The 22,665-nt window shown below is 42.4% G+C and overlaps 2 protein-coding genes across 4 annotated transcripts in view; one reads left to right on the top strand and one right to left on the bottom strand.

Annotated features, from left to right (window-relative positions):
- Positions 1–17,545, top strand: part of ninl (ninein-like) — a 114,307-nt gene extending 96,762 nt beyond the window's left edge. The window contains exons 18-24 of one of the 2 annotated variants that reach the window (XM_063056336.1): positions 100–204; positions 295–364; positions 3,649–3,933; positions 7,597–7,743; positions 11,391–11,603; positions 14,569–14,682; positions 16,198–17,545. In XM_063056336.1, coding sequence (XP_062912406.1) covers positions 100–204; positions 295–364; positions 3,649–3,933; positions 7,597–7,743; positions 11,391–11,603; positions 14,569–14,682; positions 16,198–16,386 — 1,123 coding nt within the window. In that variant the 3' untranslated portion in view covers positions 16,387–17,545. The remainder of the gene's footprint in view (positions 1–99; positions 205–294; positions 365–3,648; positions 3,934–7,596; positions 7,744–11,390; positions 11,604–14,568; positions 14,683–16,197) is intronic. The other variant, XM_063056335.1, reaches the window with a different exon arrangement.
- Positions 17,546–17,587: 42 nt separating this feature from the next.
- The window catches only part of gins1 (GINS complex subunit 1 (Psf1 homolog)), a 38,465-nt gene continuing 33,387 nt past the window's right edge, over positions 17,588–22,665 (bottom strand). For both annotated transcript variants that reach the window (XM_063056343.1, XM_063056342.1), the window contains exons 6-7: positions 20,302–20,376; positions 17,588–18,178 (exon numbers count right to left, since the gene is read on the bottom strand). In XM_063056343.1, coding sequence (XP_062912413.1) covers positions 18,110–18,178; positions 20,302–20,376 — 144 coding nt within the window. In that variant the 3' untranslated portion in view covers positions 17,588–18,109. The remainder of the gene's footprint in view (positions 18,179–20,301; positions 20,377–22,665) is intronic.

The raw sequence follows: 22,665 nt of genomic DNA, 5'->3' as shown, positions 1-22,665 counted from the left end.
GATTTGTGCTTAAGGCACTTAAATCCCGGTGCTGATGTACTTCCTGAGGTGTTTTGGAGAGCAGCTGTGGTTATTTGACAAGAATAATGTGTCCCTCAGATGTGAGTCTGAAATGCTTGCTGAAGAAAACTCTTCCTTGAAAAGGAAAGTAGCAGCGTTTCATCAGGATTTTCGGGATCTGGAAGGAAAAGTTAATGAACACAGGTAAGCAGGCGTGCCGTCTGACTTTTATGAAATTCACAGATTTCTGATTGCTCTTTATATTTGGCCTAAGACAACTCTTGTCATGCACAGAAAACAAGTGGCTTGGTTGAAAGACGAAAGGGAATGCAGACAGAGGGAAGTCGAGGAACTGCAAAAGCAGGTAAGGGTCTGCACTTTGAGGCACAGACACAGAACCGGATTTGATGGCAGCAAGAACTGCTTCCCTCTCCACAGATGCTGCCTCACCTACCCTAGCATTTCCTATCTTCGGCTTTCAGCGCTTGAAGTTTGATTTTTTTTCTTTACTGGGATTTGGGTCCGTCTGAAATGTTTTGAAGTATTGAGTCTTTCTCTGGAGTGTAGTTTCACCATAGTGACTTGTTGGTATGTATTTAATTTAAAGAATGTGGCTTGGTTATCTTAGTGTAACAAAGAAACCGAGACAAGTACCGGGGCATTGAGTTACAGCCCTGCTCTTTTGCCTTTTATGGTGTAGATTTAGTTCAGTCTGCAGCTATCAATTAAAACCTTGTTCCTTTTATCACCTCTGAGAAGGAGACTGAGGCAAACCCATCCTACCTGCACCTCTTGGGTGTTTCTCATAGTGTTGAAATGAATACCGGCAGATGCTTAACACTGTTGTCACCAGAAAAAGCAGACAGTCATAGGAAAGCTGTGTCTGAATACTTAACATAGCAAGGCAATCTGAAATACTTAAACAACTAAAGAATGAGAGGTGGTGGGTGACTATGTGCTCTGTGGAAACCCACAAATGAAATGTTTTCATTGGCCTTTTCAGGAGCTTGCGATATCAGTCGGAACAGAAATTGATAGTGTTGTTGACATTAACCTCAAGTTCTTAAAGCGGGGGAAACACGTTCTTCACTATCAGTGAAGTATTTCAGGCTGAAACTTTACCATATAGTTACTGCACCATCTCCCCTTTTGGTTGTTGAGAACCAAACAGTAGTTTGGCACCAATGAGAGGAATGAGCGTAGCCTGCAGTATAACCTTTCAGTGGCCCTGGCTGGTCTTGACCTGAATTAATTTTGTACACCATGCTCTGAATAAATGCCTCTTGTATTTGTGTGCGGCTTTGGATTATGGCCAGTGTTGAAAACAATTCCTTGGGTTGGACAAGTGAAACTAGCTGTTCTAAAGTATAATGGTGTCAGATCGGATCAGCGAAGCCAAGATAAGATTATACAGCTGCATTCCACTCTGCAACCTTTTCTAGCACCACCCTCTGAGAATTTTTACAGAGTAAATTTACAAGGATGTTGCCAGGGCTTGAGGACCTGATTTATAGGGAAAGAATTTTGTTCTCTGGAGCGTAGGAGAATGAGGGGAGATTTGCTAGAGGAATACAAAATTATGAGGGGTATGGATGAGGTAAAATGCAGGTGGGCTTTTTCCACTGAGGTCGGGTGGGACTAGAACTAGAGTTCATAGGTTAAGGGTGAAAGGTGAAATATTGAAGGGCAACTTGAGGATGAGCTTCTTGACTCATAGGGTGGAATGAACTGCCAGCAGAAATGGTGGGTACAGGTTTGATTTTAATGTTTAGAAAGGGTTTAAATAAGTACATGGATGGAAGGGGTATCCAGGGGCAGACGGTTCAGCATGGACTAGATGGGCTGAGGGGCCTGCCTTGGTGCTCTTCTCTATCTCAGACTTTCCACTTCTATTGCCCTGTTTGGTATCCAGGCCTAATGGTCTCCCTAAGATCTAGAAATTCCTCCCTATGTTTCCACCTCTCTCCCTCTCTGCATAGTATCTGAAACCTAATTCTTATTTAAACAAAGCTGCTGGAAAAACGCACACAAGATGCTGGAGTGCCCCAGTCCATCAGGCAGGATCTGTGGTGTTGGGCTGAGACCCTTTATCAGGAATGGATAGGCAGGGGGAAAGAAGCCAGAATAAGGTGTGAGGAAGGGAAGAAGAACAAGCTGGCAGGTGATGGGTGTGAACAGGAGAGGGGGAAGGTGGGTGGGGGAGGCAGGATGAAGTAAGAAGCTGGGAGGTGATTGGTGAAAGAGGTAAGGGCTGAAGAAGGAGGAATCTGATAGGAGGAGGCAGAGGATCACGGGAGAAAGGGAGGGATGTGGGGCTTCAGAAGGAGGTGATGGGCAGGTTAGCAGAAAAGAGGAAGAGGGTGCCAGAACGGGGAATGGAAAAATAGTGAACAGGGAGGGCAGAGGAATTACCAGAAGTTGGAGAAATTGATGTTTATTGTATCAGGTTGGAGAGTACCCAAATGGAACATGTAATGTTGCTCCTCCAACCTGAGTGAGGCCTTATCTTAACAGTAGAGGAGGCCAAGAACAGACATTTTGGAACTGGAATGAGAAATAGAATTAAGGAAATCCTACCTGTTGTAGCGCAAGGAGTGAAGGTGCTCGATGAAGCCGTCTCCCGGTGTACATCGGGTCTCAGCAATATTGAGGAGGCTGCACCAGGTGCTCCTGACAGACGCACAGGTGAAGTGTTGCCTCACCTGGAAGGGCTTTTGGTCTTGGAAAAGTGGTGAGGAAGGAGGTGCGGGGGCAGCTGTAGCACCTGTCCTGCTTGCAGGGATGAGTGCTAGGAGGGAGATCAGTGGGGAGGGACAGATGACAAGGGAGATCAGTGGGAGGGACGGGTGGACAAAGGAGATCAGTGGGGAGGGGCAGATGACAAGGGAGATCAATGGGGAGGGATGGGTGGACAAAGGAGATCAGTGGTGAGAGATGACAAGGGAGATCAGTGGGGAGGGACAGGTGAACAAGGGAGATCAGAGGGGAGGGACGGGTGGACAAGGGAGATCAGTGGGGAGGGATAGATGACAAGGGAGATCAGTTGTGGAGGGACAAATGACAAGGGAGATGGAGGTATTATACCAGCTGTTGTGTATCGTGGCGATTTGCATTGGCATGAATGTGCCCACTACGTGAACTGGCATATAGTGAACCCCACCATCAGTTTGTTCTCTTTATCCATTTTTCCATTTTACAAGTTTCTAACTTGTAAAGCCATTTTGTTTTAAATCAGAAATGGTTTATTGACGTAGGATGCGAAGAGGATGTGATGTGATGGGAGAGCCTGGGGCAGGGAACTGACATCCGTTTGGAACAAAGATGGGGGGAATTTCTTTGTCCAGAGGGGGTGGTGGTCTGTAGAGCTCAAGTAATTACATATAATTGAACTGGAGATCAATAGTCTCTTAAATGATAAGGGTGTCAATGGTTATGGGGCGAAGGCAGGAGAAAGGAGTTGAGTGGGGAAATTAAATCCGCCATAATTGAATGGCCGAGCAGACTTGATGGGCTAACTGGCCTAATTCTGCCCTGTGTCTTATGGTCTTACATTTACAGCGATTCATCCTAATGAGAAAACTTACTTTGTTGTTTCCTATGGTGTTGTGCTGTCCTGATTCGCATTGGTTTTGTGTTCTTCTTGTCTAGATTAAACAACAAGTAACGGAGATTGCCGAACTCAGCAACACAAATTTGCATCTGAGCAATCAGAACTCCCAGTTGAGTGTCAGGGTAGATGCTGGCCAGAGCACCATCCAGCTGCTCAATGCAAGGATAGCTGAACTCGGGGAGCAAAAGGACGAGGTGGCCAAGATTTCCAGACGACTGCAGGAGGCCTGCAACACCGTGGAAAAGGAGTATGTCCAGCAGCGGTCTGTTTGGGAAACCGAGAGAGGCCTCATGCAAAAGCAACTACAGATGTCTCAGGAGAAGGTAAAGCACCTTGAGAGTCTTGGAGCACTACAGCGCAGAAACAGGCTCCTCAGCTCATCCAGACTTCACCGAGCTATGGTTCTGCCTAGTCCCATTGTCCCTCCGTATCCCTCCCATCCATGTACCTATCCACACTTATCCTAAATGCTGCTCTTGAACCCGTATCCACCACTTCTGCTGGCAGTTTGTTCCATGGTCTCATCACTCATTGAGTGAAGAAGTTCTTCTCTCAGGTTCCCTGTAAATATTTCACCTTTCACCCTTAACCCTTAACCTATGACCTCTAGATTTTGTCCTACTCAACCTCAGTGGAAAAAGCCAGCTTGCATTTGCTCTATCTATACCCCCCATAATTTTGCATTTCTCTGTAAAACCTCCACTCATTCTCCAACGGTCCAAGGAATGAAGCTCTAACCTACTCAAACTTTCCCAGTAACACAGGTCCTCAAGTCCCGGCAACATCCTTGTAAATTTTCTCTGTACCCTTTCAACCCTTATTAATAACTTTCTTGTAGGTAGGTGACCAGAAATGCACACAATGTTTCAAATTGAGTGTCACCAACATCTTATACAACTTCAACATAACATCTCAACTCCAGTACGAAGGCCAATGTGCCATAAGCTCTCTCTGCCACCCTATCTACCTGTGACGCCACTTTATTTCTCTTGCCCGTGTGTGTGTGTCTGTGTGTGTGTGTTGCATGTGAATAACAAGCAATTAATGACAGGATGTGAATGTAGGAAGTACATTGAGTATGTTTGCAGATGATATGAAATGGTGGTGGTGTTGATAATGAGAAGGGTAGTCTTGGATACAGAATGGTGATTGGTAATATGGGCGGAGGAACAGCAGATGGAAACTAATCCAAAAAATGTGAGGTAATGCATTGCGGAAGGGCTGTTATGGGTGGGATATGCACAATTCATATCCCACAATGTATAACTTTCACAGTATATGAAAACTACAGCAAACTTTCAGGACCGCAGAGATGGTCCTTGGCTGCGGTCTACCATCAATGCAGGGGTTGCATATGTCCAGGACAAAGAAGTGGGCAGGAAAAATTGCGGACATTACCCACCCAGAAAACTGCCTTTTCCAAAAAAAACTCCCTTCTGGAAAGCACTATCAGGCTATTAAAATGAAAACTTAGCACCATCTTAGAAGTTTCTTCCCCCAGGCCGTTAATTTGTTCAATAATTCTAATTAACCCTTCTCTCCCCTCTATCTATCACCCCTGCACTATAAAAACTTCAAACCATTTTTTATAATTCTGCTTACATTGTAAATACATGCTGGTTTTATTCCCTACCCATACATTTTATTCCCTACCCATACTTTAAATTTACATATTTCTTTATTCTTTCATAATTGTTGATTTGTGTTGTTTTTGGTGCATGTCACACTCTGAGGAACGCAAAACAGCAAATTTCTAATACATTTAGATGTATATGGTGAATAAAGCTGATCCTTGATCCCTGGCCCTGATGAGTAGTAGACCTCTTGGGAGTATTGAGGAAAAGAGGAACTTCGCTGTACACCTACGAGGATCCCAGAAAACAGCAGGGCAGGTGGATGAAGCTTGTGGGATCTTGGTCTTCATCATACATGAGAAAGGGAACGCATGTTGCAACTTTATAAAAGACTGGTTAGGCCACACCTGCAGTCTTGTCGTCACCACACTAAAGGAAAGACATGGTTGCACTGGAGAAGGTGCAGAGAGGATTCACCAGGATCCTGCCTGGGATGGAGCAGTTCAGTTTGAGAAGATTCTGAAGGGGCTGGGCTTGTGGGCTTGTACTTTTGGATGGAGAAGGTGGGGGGGGGGCGGGCCTGATAGAGGTATGTTAAAATTATGAGGGACATAGCTATGGTAGGTAGTGAGAAACCCTTCCCCTTAAATGTGCCTACACTCAGAGAGCAATGGTAAAAGATAAGAAGCTGACAGGGGACTCATTTACAATTTCTTTTCTAGAACAGGAATGAAATACGAAATGGACTGCTTGATAACATTTAAGAAGTAATTGGATGCATTCTTGAAACGTCAAATCTAGAAAGGTACAAGCTGAGTGTTAGAAACAGGAATTAGTACAGCTAGTTAGTTGGTGGGCAGTAGGACCCATTGGACTGAAGGGTTCATTTCTGTGTTGTACAATTCTGACTCTTTTCCTGATGTCTGTTTTGACACTCCAGGGAAGAACTTGGTGTAATTGGTAAGGGTAGCATTTACTGCCTGACCCTAATAGAGTTGATGGAGGGAAGGAAATTTTAGGGTTAAAGACAGCTTATCAGTTGTCTTTAACTGCTTTGTTCCAAAGTTGAACTCCTTAGTGTTGTTAGGCAATTTTGTCACATTCCCATCTTGTGCCTTGTAGACGATAGAAAAGATTCAGAATTTCAGGAGAGGCTTGCTGCTGATGCCCAGCTTTCTGATCTGCTCTGTAGCCACTAATAATGTGACTGTTTCACATGTGTTTCTGGCCAGTGGTGCACAGGTTGGTAATTTGAACATACTACAGACATGGTTGGACTCTATCTTGAGGGAGATGGGCGTTGTCTGGCATTCTTTGGACCAGTGACCAAGTGAGTTTTATTTGAGATTTATCAGCCCATGCCTGAACGTCAAAGTATGTTTATTGTCAAAGTACATACTGTATGTGCCACCATATACCACTGAGAGTTTCATTTCCTTGCAGGCGTTTACAGGAAAATAAAGAAATGCAATAAAATTTACAAAAACTGTACATAAACAAAGACTGACAAACAACCAATATTCATAAGTAAGCAAATCGTGCAAACTATAAATGAATTAAACTAATAAAGTGTTTTGGCCTCCAGTTTTTAATGTGAGGTACAGTTACCCATTATTGCTTTCTGGACCAATGGAAGTGCATGTGCACCAGGGTAGGATGGAGGCTTTATCTGCTTTGGTTGGGGTGTCAAAGTAACTGTCATCACTAACAATAAAATAAGTGTGCCTCAAAGACACGCACACTTCCTTTAATTTTACTTGTCTACAAGGAGAACAGCATGGGCCCCTGTCCCCCACACTGTTCTGGTTTGAACAGAAAACTGCCATTTTTATACAGAATTGGCTTATCAGTTACAGATATGGATTATTGTAAATTGTATATGTTTGAATTCCTTACTTGCAAGGTCAAGCACCGTTCACAACAGAGGTATTGAAGTTAATCGAAACTTCGAGTAGACAGCCGATGATATTTTGAAGTTAGTAAAGACAATAGAACCTTAGTTGTTGGGTATGTTTTTCATCCTTCTGTTATCTCGTCTGTCTCCGATGATCTCACCTTGAATGTCTCATTTGACTACAACTGCTCTGTGCTATCTTTGCCTTACTCCAATATCCACATGGTCTCCCATGCTGTAAAGTATCAAAGTTCAGCAGATTCGGGGAGGGGAAAAAACCACACATGGGAATGTGCACGCTTTCTTAAAGTGAATAAGTCTGAACTGAACCAAGTACAGCAGCCAGCTTTGAGCAAAGAGAAGCAGTGAGAAAAGGAAGAGACTTTTGCAGGAGTCTGTGTACATATTAAAATTTACAATATTGTGTTGCAAAGGTTCAACAGCAGTATGGACAGAAAGTGGCTGCGTTAGGAATAACAAAACTGAGTTTTTAATTAAAAATGCTGTCCTATATACAGATAAAGAACCTGGAATCGAGTTTGGATCGAGCACGTTCTGAGGTTGACCATCTGAACCTTGAGTTAGAAGAAAAGCAGCGGGATAACTTGTCACTGGGCCAGGAGGTGGCATCTGTTACAGAATCATTGCAGCAAGCAAAGGACAAGGTAGGGTGTGCCCTTGTCATTTGGAGCTCTGATGCCAACGTTTGTCCCTGCGTCACTCGGAAATACAGAAATGAACAGAATCAATAAAAGCTGCCTAAACTCAGCCAGCTCCATCATGGGCATCAGCCTCCCCAGCATTGAGGACACCTTCTGAGCCAATGCCTCAAAAAGGCAGCATCAATCATTAAGGATCCTCTCCACCTAGGAGATGCCCTCTTCTCATTGCTACCATCAGGAGCCTGAAGATGCACAATCAACATTTTAGGAGCAACTTCTTCCCCTCTGCCATCAGATTTCTGAATGGATGTTGCACACTACCTCACTATTTCTGAATGGACCTTGAACACTACCTCACTGTTTGTGACTGGACCTTGAACACTATCTCACTGTTTGTGAATGGACCTTGAACACTACCTCACTGTTTCTGAATGGACCTTGAACACTACCTCACTGTTTTTGCTCTCTTTTTGCATTATTTATTTAATTTTAATATATATTTCTTATTGTAATTTGTGGTATATTTTATGTGTTGTCACAAAACATATATGTCATTGATAATAATCTCCTCATCATTGCCTAAGCCTTTGGTTACTCATTCCCTCCTGTTTTACTGATGCTGTTGTCTTCTTATCATCCTGTACATCTCTATCAGGTCACCTCTCATCTCCTTCACTCCAAAGAGAAAAGCCCTAACTTTCTCAACCTCTCTTCATTAGACATGCTCTAATCCAGACAGCGTCCTGTTAAATCTCTGTTGCTGTAGTCCATGCTGAGCTGTTCTTCTCCCTCGTCCCATCAACCCACACCCGGACCCTAGCCCTTTATACCCCTCCTAGCTAAGTACTTATCCAAACTTCTCTTAAATGTTGTAATCAAACCCACATCCACTGCTTCTGCTGGCAGCTCGTTCCACACTCTCACCACCCTCCGAGTGAAGAAGTTCCCCCTTAGGTTCCTCTTAAACATTTCACCCTTCACCGTTAACCCATGACCTCTAGTTCTAGTCTCACCCAACCTCAGTGGAAACAGCCAGCTTGCTTATCTGTACCCCTCTTAATTTTGTACACCTCTATCAAATCTCCTCTCATTCTCCTACCCTTCAGGGAATACAGTCCAAACCTGTTCAGCTTTTTCCTACAGCTCAGGTCCTCAAATCCCTTGTGAAGTAATATGTTCTAACATCACTCCTGAAAGATGAAGTTTAGAATTTTAAACTCTGCTCCCTAGTTCTAGACGTCTGAAGCAGTTGTTCTGAAGCAACTTCCAATCAGTTTCCCTCACAGTTCTCTTGTAATCCCAGTGAAATCCCAGGAAATGACTTTATCTCTCTAACGGATAAAATACTGTTTATTATGAGAAAGAGAGGGGTGCAAAAACAATTGAGTTACCCATGCTCTGATGGATAGACATTCAGCTTTGTTGTCACAAGAACACAAAACCATAGGAGCAGGATTTTCTGTCATTCTGATAGGACGTTCAGGCTCCTGGGCGTGATTATGTTGCAAGACCCCATGTGGGGCAAATCATATCTCCTCCAATAACAAAAGGGCTCATGCAAAGCCCAAAAAATACCTCTGGTGGCAAAATTCCATCTTCCCCAGAATCTACTGGTGTATTTCTATACTGGCACCATGGAGAGCATTGTCACCTCTGCCACTACTGTCTGATTGCTGCATCATCCTCTTGCAATGTATGAAAGTTATTGCAAACAGTCGGGACTTGTCCAGGACAAAGAAGCGGGCAAGAAAAATCATTGCGGACGCTACCCACCCTGCAAATAACCTTTTCCAAAGGCTCCCTCTGGAAAGTGCAATAGGGCTATTAAAACAAAACAAAAAAAAAATTATAAAAACACTTTAAAAGTTTCTTCCCCCAGGCAGTTAATCTGATTAACTATTCCAGTTAATACCCCTCCTTGTCCTCTATCACCCCTGTCACTGTACTACACTATAGACACTTTAAACCATTTTTTATGATGCTGTTTATATTGTAAATACATACCTATATTTATGTACTTGCACACATTTAATTCCATATCTGTTCTTCTAACTTTACTTTTAGAATCAGAATCAGGTTTATTATCACCAGCATGTGACATGAAATTTGTTAACTTAGCAGCAGCAGTTCAATGCAATACGTGATATAGCAGAGAGAAAAACAATAATAAATAAAATAAAACATAACATAATAAACAAGTAAATCAATTATGTATACTGAATAGATTAAAAAAAACGTGCAAAAACAGAAATACTGTAGATTTTAAAAAAAAGTGAGGTAGGGTCCAAAGCTTCAATGTCCATTTAGGGATTGGATGGCAGAGGGGAAGAAGCTGTTCCTGAATCGCTAAGTGTGTGCCTTCAGGCTTCTGTATCTCCTACCTGATGGTAACAGTGAGAAAAGGGCATTCCCTGGGCGCTGGAGGGTCCTTAATAATGGATGCTGCCTTTCTGAGACACTGCTCTCTAAAGGTGTCCTAGGTACTTTGTAGGCTAGTGCCCAAGATGGAGCTGACTAGATTTACAACCTTCTGCAGCTTCTTTCGGTCCTGTGCAGCAGCCCCTCCATACCAGACAGTGATGCAGCCTGTCAGAATGCTCTCCACTGTACAACTATAGAAGTTTTTGAGTGTATTTGTTGACATGCCAAATCTCTTCAAACTCCTATTAAAGTATAACTGCTGTCTTGCCTTCTTTATGACTACATCGATATGTTGAGACCAGGTTAGATCCTCAGAGATCTTGACATCCAGGAACTTGAAGCTGCTCACTCCAGAATAATTATTTATTCTGTATAATTATTGAATGCTGTTGTGGTTTTGTTGCATGTTGTGCCCTGACCAACACACCACAGCAAATCCCTAAAACATGTAAATGTCCATGGTGAATAAAGTTGATCCTTAGACTCAGATGTACAACTTTTCAAGTGAAGATTTAAAAATCCCATTGTACTGTTTCCAAAAAAATAATTCAAACAGGTCCTACTTGATGTGCTGGTGACCATTGTAATCGACTAGAACTTCAGTATAACTAGAAATACATTTTTATCTATGCTGTTTGTAACTTTTTTTAATGTCTACGGTTTTCTGTATTTGTGAACGCACCACAGGAGCATCCAATTGGCAATGATCAACTGCATTCCTTCTTAAATCTGTTGGAGTTCCACCCCACCTTAGTGATTTGTTTATTGTAATGCAGGTTTTCCATTCAAATCCAAGGCCCAGATAATAGGAAAAAAGTTTGGAAAAGTTTGTGTATGTTTATAAATGGTGACCATTCATAGCAAATTTTGGTGCAACATCAGCTTTTGGAAGTGAAAACTTTTTTTTATTGGCCATTTAGTTCACTGATCATTCTTGCATCTGAAAGATTGTAATCAAAACTTTATCTGGTTTTGCTGTTCTACATTTCACTTTTGATCTGCTCACTGTGTCTGTGTTGCAACTAAACCCGTGTTCCTCCAAGGCTGACCTAGATTTCCTAGCCCCATCACAGATGGCCATGGTTTTGTCTCTTGTTCTGGCTGTTCCTTCCTAACTCTCTGCCCACCCGTCCTCCTAAGATACTCCTTAATCTCCTCATCATTGTCTAAGCCTTTGGTTACTCGTTCCCTCCTGTTTTACTGACGATGTTGTCTTCTTTCACCCCTAGTTATTGGAAGCCAACACCAAACTAATGCAAGCCCAGTCACAACACTTGCTGGAAGTACGAGACTTAAAGGAACAAGTCAACAGTCTTGTGCCCCAAAACCAGCTGGTGCAACTGCAAGTGAAGGTAGCAGAAGGCAAGCAGAGAGAGCAGCATCTTCAGCAACAACTCGACACCCAGCATCAGGAAGCCCACAATTTGATGTGTGAACAGCAGGTAAAAACATAAGTACCATTCTGCCTGATGGTTTTGGGCCTTAACTGAACAGTGATATGTTCTTAATATCTATCAATGCACTGAAATAACCTTTCCTAATTTTCACGTGCTCCTTAAATCTGCCCCACTACGTTTTCCTCACTTGGCTTTACGTTTCTATCTGATAAAGCTCCAGTGGAATATTTCACAATGTTCAAGGCAGAGCACAGCATAATCAAGCACCCCTCCCACACCAATCATTTTCTCTTTCCCCCTTCTCTCATCACAAAAACTTCAGAGTGCACACCACCCAGGTCAAGGTCAGATTCAACCCTGCTGTTAATCAAATCTTTAAACAGACCTGTCCTAGGCTAAAGATGAGTTAATTGATGTCCCTATCTGTGTCATTCTGGCCCTTACACTTTTATTTGTTAATTTGCACTGCACTCTCTCTGTAGCTGAGTAATGATATTCCTTTCATATTTCCTTATTACTATCCTGATGTACTTGTTTAATGCATGATCTGCCTGGATGGCATGCAAGGAATGCTTTTCACTGTATCTCAGTACACATGGTAACAAACCAATACCAATGCCATCCTGAATGAGAGTTAGAGGTCAGATTAGGATCGAGGGACAGGGACGTGAAGGAGTTAGAGGTCCGTGCTCGAAGTACAGCAATATGGACGGGTGACAAAAGATATCTGGAGACTCGACTGCTCTGCTCCGCACTCAAAGTCTAGCAATGTGCGTATCGCTGCTCAGCTCCATGCTCAAAATCCAGTGTAGATATAGGGATAATTACATCAGGAGACTAGGCCTCCACACTGCACTTGAAGGCCAGTGACGTGGATGGGTGACGGAGAATGTCCGGGTGTCCCAGGTCAGATGTCTGTGCGAAGAGGGGGCGGGAGGGCTGGTCAGTTCCAGGTCCTGTCGTTGGCTAGTATGGGGACTGATACCGAAGGTCCATCATAAGTGTGAAAGTCGAAGCCTGGGGACCCAGAGGCCCGGCTTGGAGTTGGAGGACTGTCCGTGTGTGTGGACAGGTGGGAAGGAGGAAAGGGGGCTGTTTTGCTGCTGTTGTCCTGCCGAACACTGTGTGGGGACACCACACTAGAATAGCGGTTAGTATGACTCTATTACAGCAAGGGGTGTTGGAGTTCAGAGTTCAATTCCAACGTCGCCTGTAATAAATCTGTACTTCCTCCCCTTGAAATATGTGGGTTTTCTGTGGGTCCTAGCCCCACTACCCAGTCCAAAGTGGACTAATTGGTCATTGTAAATTGTCCTGTGGTTAGGCGAGGGTTAAAGTGACGGTTGCTGGGTGACGTGGCTGGAAGGGCCTATTCTGTGCTGTACCCCAATGAATGAATAAATAATAAATAACATCATGGGTGCACTATGTTGGTACCGGATTGTGTGGCAACGCTTGCGGGCTGTTACCAACACATCCTTTTACACAAATGACACATTTCACTATGTTTCGATGTACACGTATCTAAATCTGAAGTCATCATGACTGGCTTGGCTTCTGTATGCAAGTGGAACAATTGTTTCAGTGCAGGGCAAAGATGTCTTGTATAGAACACTGTTTCCTGTGCTGTTGAGGTGCTCAGAGGTCTAACTCCTGGTACTGGCTGTGGTTCAACTTCCCTACACCATGTTTGCGGGCTTTTTTTCGGGATTGCTAGGTGGAAAGGAGATGAAAAACTCTCCAGTGTGGTGATTAAATAACGTGCCTGCCTCGAGATGAATTGTACTGGGGATGAGACTTCTGTTGTGTGATATTGTGGAAATTGTAGCACAGCAAGGGTTAAGTTGGTGTGTTAACAGAAGAGAACACGGACCATTTGGACAGCCTTTCTGTGTTGAAGGTCACTAAGGCAACTGTCACGATGATAAGCTGACAGGGACCGTGTGCAGAGAGAGTGCGATTACTCAGGCTGAACCTGGCCTCCAAAAACTTAACTCTTGTACAGCCTTTCTGTTCAAGCCCAGGAACCGAGCATAGCCAGACAAGATAAGGATGCAAACGAAGGGTTCTAGGGTGATACTATGGACAGTTATTTTAACAATTCTCAAGTATTATTGGCCCTTAACACACAGTTAATTGGTTATTAACACCTGAAGTATGTATTATATTGTTACTTAAATATGAAAGTGACACAATTCAGAAGTGCACAAAGTTTCTATGGATCACTATTTGCATACAACCATTTCTGTATAAAAATAGCACTTTGTTCAAACTTCACAACAGTGTGGTGATGGGCCATGGTGTTCTATTTGTCCACCAGTAAGTTGTGTTGTTGAGGAATGAGTGCAAGTTGTCAGAAACCAGTTAATCAGCAATGACAACATATTAGATAAATTTGAGAGGAGAAATAAGGGTATATTGGGTGGTTATTCAAAATGAAGGAAGAGTTTTGCTTATACTGTAGTAGATAGTTTCTCATAGAAGTTCGGTTACCGGGGACACAGTTACGATTGGTAGAAGAAGCAGAGGGGAGGCACGGAGAATTATGAGCTGAATGTAAAACTTGAATAGGTGGCTGGAGACAGATTTTAAAAACAATGCTGAAAAATCTTGGTTGGAGTCTGGAGTGCACAGCCTGCAGATGTGATAGAGTCAGGTCTTAATGTGGCCTTCGGCGGAGGGGGGCACTGGTCGAGGGAAATACTACAAGCTTCTGGAAGCTGGAGGGTGGGGTAGAAGAACAATGGAGCTAGTGTGTTCTTCTGGTAGAGCAATGCAAGCAAATGGCTTGCTTAGTTGTGCCTTTACCAATCTGTTAATGTAAAGTTGCAGCGAATAACACTAATTGAGAAGCACTTCTAAAAATCCAGCAGAGACAATGGTTCATATGAACCCCTTAAGGTCAGTGTGTCCAACTGCCTTTCGTGTTTCAGTTCCAGCTATTGGAACTAATTGATGCTTGGTCTCCTTATTATCAGAATATAAATAAAATGATTACATTCTACTTCAGGAGGAATATGAGAGACTGCTGAAGCGAATGGAAGGAAGGATGGAAGAGGTGGAAAAGAAACTAAAAAATGTACGCATGACACTTCAAGAGAAAATGAAACAGCTTAAGGAACAGGTGAGTGATTGGGGCAGCTACAAATTCCACAACAGTTGATAACTTGACATTCATAAGTTTGTGATTATTTAAAGTGTGACAGAAAATTACTTAAGATGGTGTATGTTTGCATTCATATATGAAATGAATTATCATTACACATCTATTTCAGAGAATGGAATTAACTCATTCACCTGTAAAATGCTTCCATCAGCGTTGTAGCTTTTAACTGATTGTGAGGCTCAAGCTGCAGATCTTGGGAAATGAAGTTTATCTCTCTAAATTTAAAACTATTTTAGGTATTTAATTGAGTATTGTGAATATACTTCTGCAGTGAGTTCCAGTATCTTTACATGGCTGGTTTGTGGATTGTTGATGAGACAAGTTGAACCATTTATTAGGGATCGCAGACCTACATCAGAATCCTGCTATGCTTCACTATTGCCTTGTTCATTCCTGATTTTAATAGTCATAGTCATACTTTATTGATCCCGGGGGAAATTAGTTTTCATTACAGTTGCACCATAAATAATTAAATAGTAATATGTAAATTATGCCAGAAAATAAGTCCAGGTCCAGCCTATTGGCTCAGGGTGTCTGACCCTCCAAGGGAGGAATTGTAAAGTTTGATGGCCACAGGCAGGAATGACTTCCTATGACGCTCGGTGGAAAATCTCTGGCTGAATGTACCCCTGTGCCCAACCAGTACATATGTAGTGGATGGGAGACATTGTCCAAGATGGCATGCAACTTAGACAGCACCCTCTTTTCAGACACCACCGTGAGAGAGTCCAGTTCCATCCCCACAACATCACTGGCCTTACGAATGAGTTTGTTGATTCTGTTGGTGTCTGCTACCCTCAGCCTGCTGCCCCAGCACACAACAGCAAACATGATCGCACTGGCCACCACAGACTCATAGAACATCCTCAGCATCGTCCGACAGATGTTAAAGGACCTCAGTCTCCTCAGGAAATAGAGACAGCTCTGACCCTTCTTGTAGACAGCTCAGTGTTCTTTGACCAGTCCAGTTTGTTGTCAATGGATGCCTGCTATCATCTCTTCTCATATCTAACATCCAACTCTATAAGCTACATTTTTCTACCACTTACAGATTTTAGTTATTCCATCACTGGCGCCTGCTTGCAAATCCCAAATTTCTAACCAGCATCTCCTCTAAAAACAAACCTTTTTGAAAAGGATCTAATGCTTTCCTGGCTTATATTTTGAATTAACTCTTCTCGGGCTTCCAGCTGGGTATAGGAATAGATTTTAAACAACTTTTCGGTGATAAACTCTGCCATCTTCATCAGAGCATCATCCCTGATGAAGGTGGCAGAGTTTGTCATCGAAACATTGGTTAAAATCAATATCTGTACCCGGCTGGAAGCCCGAGAGGAGTTTATTCGTAATCTATTTTTGTTTCCTGCTCCAAATGTTATGGCTTAGTGTCAAGCAGCTTGAAAGGTTCCATGGCCAAATGAGCTTCACTATGCAAAAGAATAAAAAAATAATCGGTTTGCTTATTGCCTACAGTTTGCCAAGAACACCAAGTCTGACCTGTTGCTGAAGGACCTGTATGTGGAGAACGCACAGTTAATGAAAGCATTGCAGATTACAGAGCAGCGACAGAAAAGTGCCGAAAGGAAGAATCAGCTGCTGGGTGAAAAAATTGGAGCTTTGAACAGTCTGCTGAGGAAAATTGTACCAGCCTCCCTCTCCTAACTCTGAATGTTGCAGCTCCAAAGGCATTTTTCAAAAAACTGATGCCTTCAGCACTTTACAGAGATTCAACCTGATGTGGTTACGCATGGTGCATTAGAATCAAAGTAAATCAACTGGAAAACTGTTGGTACATTCTCAGAGAACTTGCAATGCTCATGGGTGCAAGTTTATTAAGAACTGTTTCCTCTTCCCTGTCCACCTTGCAGATACTCGTCAGAGAGAAACCAAATTGGCGGTAATGCACCATTAAGCTGGGTGCCAACCGCCGTAAAACAAGACACAGACAGACAGAAGAGAAACCAAGAAAAAGATTAATACAGGGAATAGAAGGAAGAAAAACCTTTCCTTCCACCAACAGACTTATTAAGAGAACATCCCTACTGGCAGTGACAGATCAACATGACTGCTAAAGAATTAGTGGCTGCAGTCATGACCCAACCACTTCCCCGCTACCAAATATCCATCTGCCTGGCAAGACTTGTCCTTGCCCTCAATAGCTCTTTTGATTCCTCCCACTTCTACAGCTGAACAGTCTGGCTATGGGTATTTGCATGGGCCCAACTACAATAGTCTTTTCAGTGGCTTCTTTTGACAGTTCTTGTTCCATAAAATTGTGGCACCTCTCTCCAGCTTTCTTGATTACATTGACAACATCAGTGTTACCTCTTGTGTGGAACTTGTCACTTTCATCACCTTTGTCACCAGTTTCCACCTGCCCTCAAAGTCTCTAGGAATATCTCTAATGCATCTCTTCCATTTCTTGGATTGCACCCAGCCACATCTCCCTCTCAGGGATGACTCAGCAGCTCTCAACCCACCAGCTTCCACAGCTACTGTAACTCTACCTCCCATCTCCTGGTCCTCAGTTCTTCCAGCATTCTGTATTCCTGTTCAAACTGAAAACTTGCAATGAATGGCCTATTGTTTTAAAGAGGTAGAAAATGCCAGGATGGTGGGAGAGAAATTGCCAGCCTTATTTCAGCTGAAGTGACACGATTCAGAGTTTTCCTGTAACATTTGAAAGTCTTTTATGTTGAGCAGTACCTCCTCAAGACTAGGTGCAAGCTTGACTCTGCTGCTATTTTAATATTGAAATTAATGTGGCAGAAGTTAATTGCTTCTATTCATGTATAGTTATGCAAAACATATGTTTAAGTTTCTGAAAATAATTTGTAAATGCTGATCCTTTTGTACAGAAATGTTTTATTTGACTTTCATACATTTTAAAGAAACTTTATAAATATTCAAGGATGTCAGTGTACACTATTTAAAATGATTTGAATTAAAATGTTTATTTAAAGCTACGAGATTATTCTTTGGGTTATACAGGTTCTCCCAGATATAGGATCAGACCACATTCTCATTTTTCAGCTGAACATTAGCAAGCACTGAAATTACACAGTTCTGATGTTTGTGGTCCAACCCTCGCCCTCCATAATTAGTGATAGACAAAATTAAGATAATTCCTCCCCCTCCTTCACATACTTTCCTTGCAAGGATGTGCTCTGAGAGGGAAGAAAGGTTTTAGCTGATTTTTTAGGCTTCTGCTAAAATATAACCCTCTTGGAAATAGTGGTGTTTATAACTTAGCATAATAAACAGTGACTAATTTATTAGCTGTTAAATTAAAGGGTTTTACTCTCAGTTGAATATTTTAATAAGATGCAGGTAATACATGCCAAAACAAGAGTAAGCTATCGCCTGTAACATTCAGTTGCTATTCTCAGGATAACACATGTTCCAGAATTCCATGACGAATTAACTGTTCACACTTCCATCTGGGCATAAAATGCTGAAAGAAAGCATAAGAAATTGTAAGATTTTCTTTTCTAGTGTATAATCTGAAAGAAATGAAGGCAGGAAAGTGAGTAAAGAAAATGTATAGTATAGCCATGTAGGAGCTGCACCTCTGATTTCCTCTTTGGTGGGGGGGAAGCTTTGGATTCAGGATACAGTGTGACAGAAAGATGACCTTTATTCTCTAACGCAAACACGAGGAATTCTGCAGATGCTGGAAATTCAAGCAACACACATCAAAGTTGCTGGTGAACGCAACTTTAGAACGAAGGGTCTTGGCCTGAAACGTCGACTGTACCTCTTCCTAGAGATACTGCCTGACGTGCTGCGTTCACCAGCAACTTTTATGTGTGTTGCTTTATTCTCTAAATCACACTTCTTGGTAGAGATTAGTTGCAGGCGTGTAACCAAATCACCAAGAAACAGAATGGAAGGCATTGATATACCTTCAATAGTTAAAGTTATGTAAAGTGGTGACAGAATGAGAAGCTATACTGCGGTAGACAGCAGCAATGAATGACTCACGTTTCCAAACCCACAGTCAAATTTGACAGCAGCAGAGTGCCAGGGGATCTTTCTATCAGAGTTTCATGGATAAGCAACAAGCTTTGACTACAACTAAAGTAGCTCACTGTTTGCTTCATTGCAGGTGGGAAGTCTCAAGGTTTTTAAATGAGGTACCATTAGACAGGCTGGTGAAATAAAGTAAAAATGCATGTGATCCAAGCGAGAGAGGTAAAATTGGACTGGTGGCAGGAAACAAAGGGTAACTTTGATGAAATATATTGTGACTGGTTTCTTGCCAATGTGACTGCCACAGGACTCAGTATTCAGCACTTGCCTTGTGTAGTACATTAGCAAAATGAAAAGGTCGTGACAAAGTGAGCACATGACAAAAAAAACGCATGAGCAAAAAGCATTAGAAGGCAGGAAGTCAGATGATTTGTCAGATGGGAAGGAAAATTGTAAATAATATTCAGTCGGGAGAGATATGAAGCATGTATTCGGGAACGTGCAACATTTTATGTGGGATACAATAAATGGGAGGACAGTGAAAAGAATGTACAGTAAGTATATAGATTCTTAATGATAGGATAAGGAGGGCAAACTATTGGTTGGATTAGAGATTTTGTTGGTATTATATATAACATTAATTAGACCACAGCTTGAAGACTAGAGCAAGTTCTGCTCACCATATTGCAAGTAGGATGTGATTACACTGGGCATTTTGGTAGAGATCTATTTTCCTAACCATCTGGTCAAAATCTAATCAGCATACAAGGTAATTAGCTGAAACCTTTTTTTTCCATCCTGAGGATGGAATATTTGGAACTCAGAAGCTGAGAGCGCAGAGAAGCAGAACCCAAACAGAACTGGGGCATGTACATGGAGCAGTAATTTGTAAGATCAGACTTTGTACTGAAAGGTGGGATTTGGCAGGTGGTTCCTTTGACTGGCAGGGACACCATGGGTCGAAGGCCCTCCTCCTGTCAATTACATTTTCCCATAATTCAATGAAATCAGAGTCCAGGCAACTTTCATCAATTACTGATGGCTCCAGAACAAATCTCAGGTCTTTAAATATGATGAGTATTTGTTTCCACTGCACTCCCAGCTACTGAGATCCAGATTCCCATTACTTGCTGGGTGCAAAAAAAACAATTTCACATCTTCCCCCCCCCCCATCCTCCTCCTAATTACTTTAAGTATCTGCTCCAGCTGATAAGGAAAACAGATCCTTATTATTTATCTAATTCAAACCCCACCATAATTTCCCACCGTAATTGCATCTTTCCTGCAATGTGGTGAACAGAACTTAATCTAGTGGTCATGTAGAGGAGAAGCCTCATTCTAACTAAACCTGCCAATACTTAAGATGTATGCTAGGTGCTGGAAGAGAGATGCTTTCATTCATATGCTGGTGCTCTTGCCTGCTCATAGAGAGTATCCATCTTCCATTTTGCTTGAATGCACGTGTCCATTGAACACATTCTCACACAATTCCTAGCACTTACATTCAACATTTTAAGACAGACCTTTTACTGTGAATACAAATTTGCGGTAAAAGGAACAAGAAATTGAATAGAAAGGTTTGTAGATAGGTTTCTCAATTCTTACCTGGCTGTTTTTTTTCAGGAGGACTGTTGTACCATCATCGATCTCAAATTCACCGTAATCTTTCAGACACCGCACCTAGAGAAGAGGACAATTTTTAAGACATTAAAAGGAACTTTATAAAACTAAGGTATTGTAAAACATCAAACATTTCACAGGAGACATTACCAAACAAAATTTATCAAGCCTTACCAAAGGAAATGGGGTACAACAACTGACAAATTAAGAAGAAGCTCCTAAAAGGGAAAAAAGGCAGAGATTTTAGGAGGTAGTTTTGAAGCCCAGGGGCCAAGCAGCAGAAAGCAAAGGATGCCTGGAGAGCTGGAGAAACAACATTTCTGAAGGTCAAACTCAGAAGAGGTTAGATCGATGGCAAACAGCAAAATCAAGGGGTAACGGGCATATTGTTGCACGGATCTGCATGTATTCCCAGTCCTTGTTTACTAAAGATGTAATGGTTGTCTGAATAATTTATCCCATATGTAATGAGAGTTAAATTAACAAAATATCGTATTACTGTGATAGACACCTGTAGTGGGTACTTAATACTTAGCACACCAAAATAGACACACACCGGAACTATATACCGAGATGATCTCAATAGAGCAAAATGTTAGTCCAAGACAAGGAGGTCCACAGATTTAGTGCACACTTACAGCAAGATACATAGGCTGTGGCATCTATGGAAAAGAGTTAGGTTTCTGTTTGAATATCCTTAGCAGAAATAGAAAAGAGAAAACTTAGCTTTAAGTTTCAGAGAGGTTGGGAGTGAAGTGGATGGGTCAAGATATCTAACAACATTACCATAGGTGTAAGAAGTTGAATGGAAATCACTTTTTGCAGGTTGATGAGACCAGAGATAGAGAGAACAATAGATAAGACAGATAGACACAGATGAAGATAAGATTAGGAGGGGTGTCCTGGCAGGCATGTCAGTATTAAGAAAGTGTTGCGTGTATTGAGAAGCATTAAGGTGGCAAAGTCCCCGGGGCCCGATGGAATCTATCCTATGAAAATCAGAGGCAAGGGAGAAGACTGCATGGACCTTGACATGGTTTTCGTATTCTCTTTAGCCACAAACAAGGTCCCAGAATTCTGGAGACTAGCCAATGTTCTTTTAAGAAGGACAACAGGGATAAACCAGAAAATAGAATTCCATGTCCCATTCTCATTCTGATATGCCTATCCACGGCCTCCTCTACTGTCAAGATGAAGCCACACTCAGGTTGGAGGAACAACACCTTATATTCTGTCTGGGTAGCCTCCAACCTGATGGCATGAACGTTGACTTCTCCACCTTCCGTTAATGCCCCACCTCTCCTTTGTACCCCATCCCTTATTTATTTTTCTTTTCCCCCCTCGCCCTCTCACTATAACTCCTTGCCCATCCTCTGGGCTCCCCCCCCACTTCTTTCTCCCTAGGCCTCCCATCCCATGATCCTCTCCCTTCTCCAGCCTCGTATCCCTTTTGCCAATCAACTTTCCAGCTCTTAGCTCCATCCCTCCCCCTCCCACTTTCAAATCTCTTACTATCCCTTCTTTCAGTTAGTCCTGACGAAGAGTCTCAGCCCAAAACGTCGACTGTACCTCTTCCTAGAGATGCTGCCTGGCCTGCTGCGTTCACCAGCATTTTTTATGTGGGTTGCTTGAATTTCCAGCATCTGCAGATTTCCTCATTTTTCTGTTTTTAAATTGTAGGCTGGTGAATCTCACATCAGCATCAGAGAAATTACTGAAAATTCTTAAGGACAGTACTTACTCATATCTGGAAAAGCATTGAGTTATTAGAGAATATGAGAAAATCTGCAGATGCTGGAAATCCAAGAACACACACAAAATGCTGGAGGAACTTCTGCAGGCCAGGCAGCATCTATGGAAAAGAGTAAACAGTCGACGTTCTGATGAAGGGTCTCAGCCCGAAATGTCGACTGTTTACTCTTTTCCATAGATGCTGTCTGGCCTGCTGGAGTTCCTCTAGCATTCTGTGTGAGTTTTTAAAGAGAATGTCAGCATAGCTTTGTGCAGGGCAGGTCCTGCCCCACAAATCCTACTGAGTTTTTTGGGGCAGTGTCAAAGATAATTGATGAGGGTGCAACAGTGGATGTTGCTATAGCATTTGATATAGTCCCTCCTGGTAGACTGCCCAGAAAATTAAGTCACATAGAACTTACAGTGAGCTGGTAAGTTGAATACAAAAAATTGGCTTGGTCGTAGAAAGCAGAGTAATAGTGGAGGGACTTTTCTCCCTCCCAAATGGAGGTCTGTGACCAGGAGTGTTCCACGAGTGTCAGTCGTAGAACCTCTGAAAATGTAGATGGCCTGATTAGTACTTTGCAGGTGACATGAAAATTGGTGGAGTTGTGGATA

Source organism: Mobula hypostoma, chromosome 8 (genome assembly GCF_963921235.1).
Source record: "Mobula hypostoma chromosome 8, sMobHyp1.1, whole genome shotgun sequence".
Lineage (NCBI taxonomy): Eukaryota > Metazoa > Chordata > Chondrichthyes > Myliobatiformes > Myliobatidae > Mobula > Mobula hypostoma.
The sequence above is the reverse complement of the archived record's forward strand: the minus strand, read 5'-3'. Positions and strand labels throughout refer to the sequence as shown.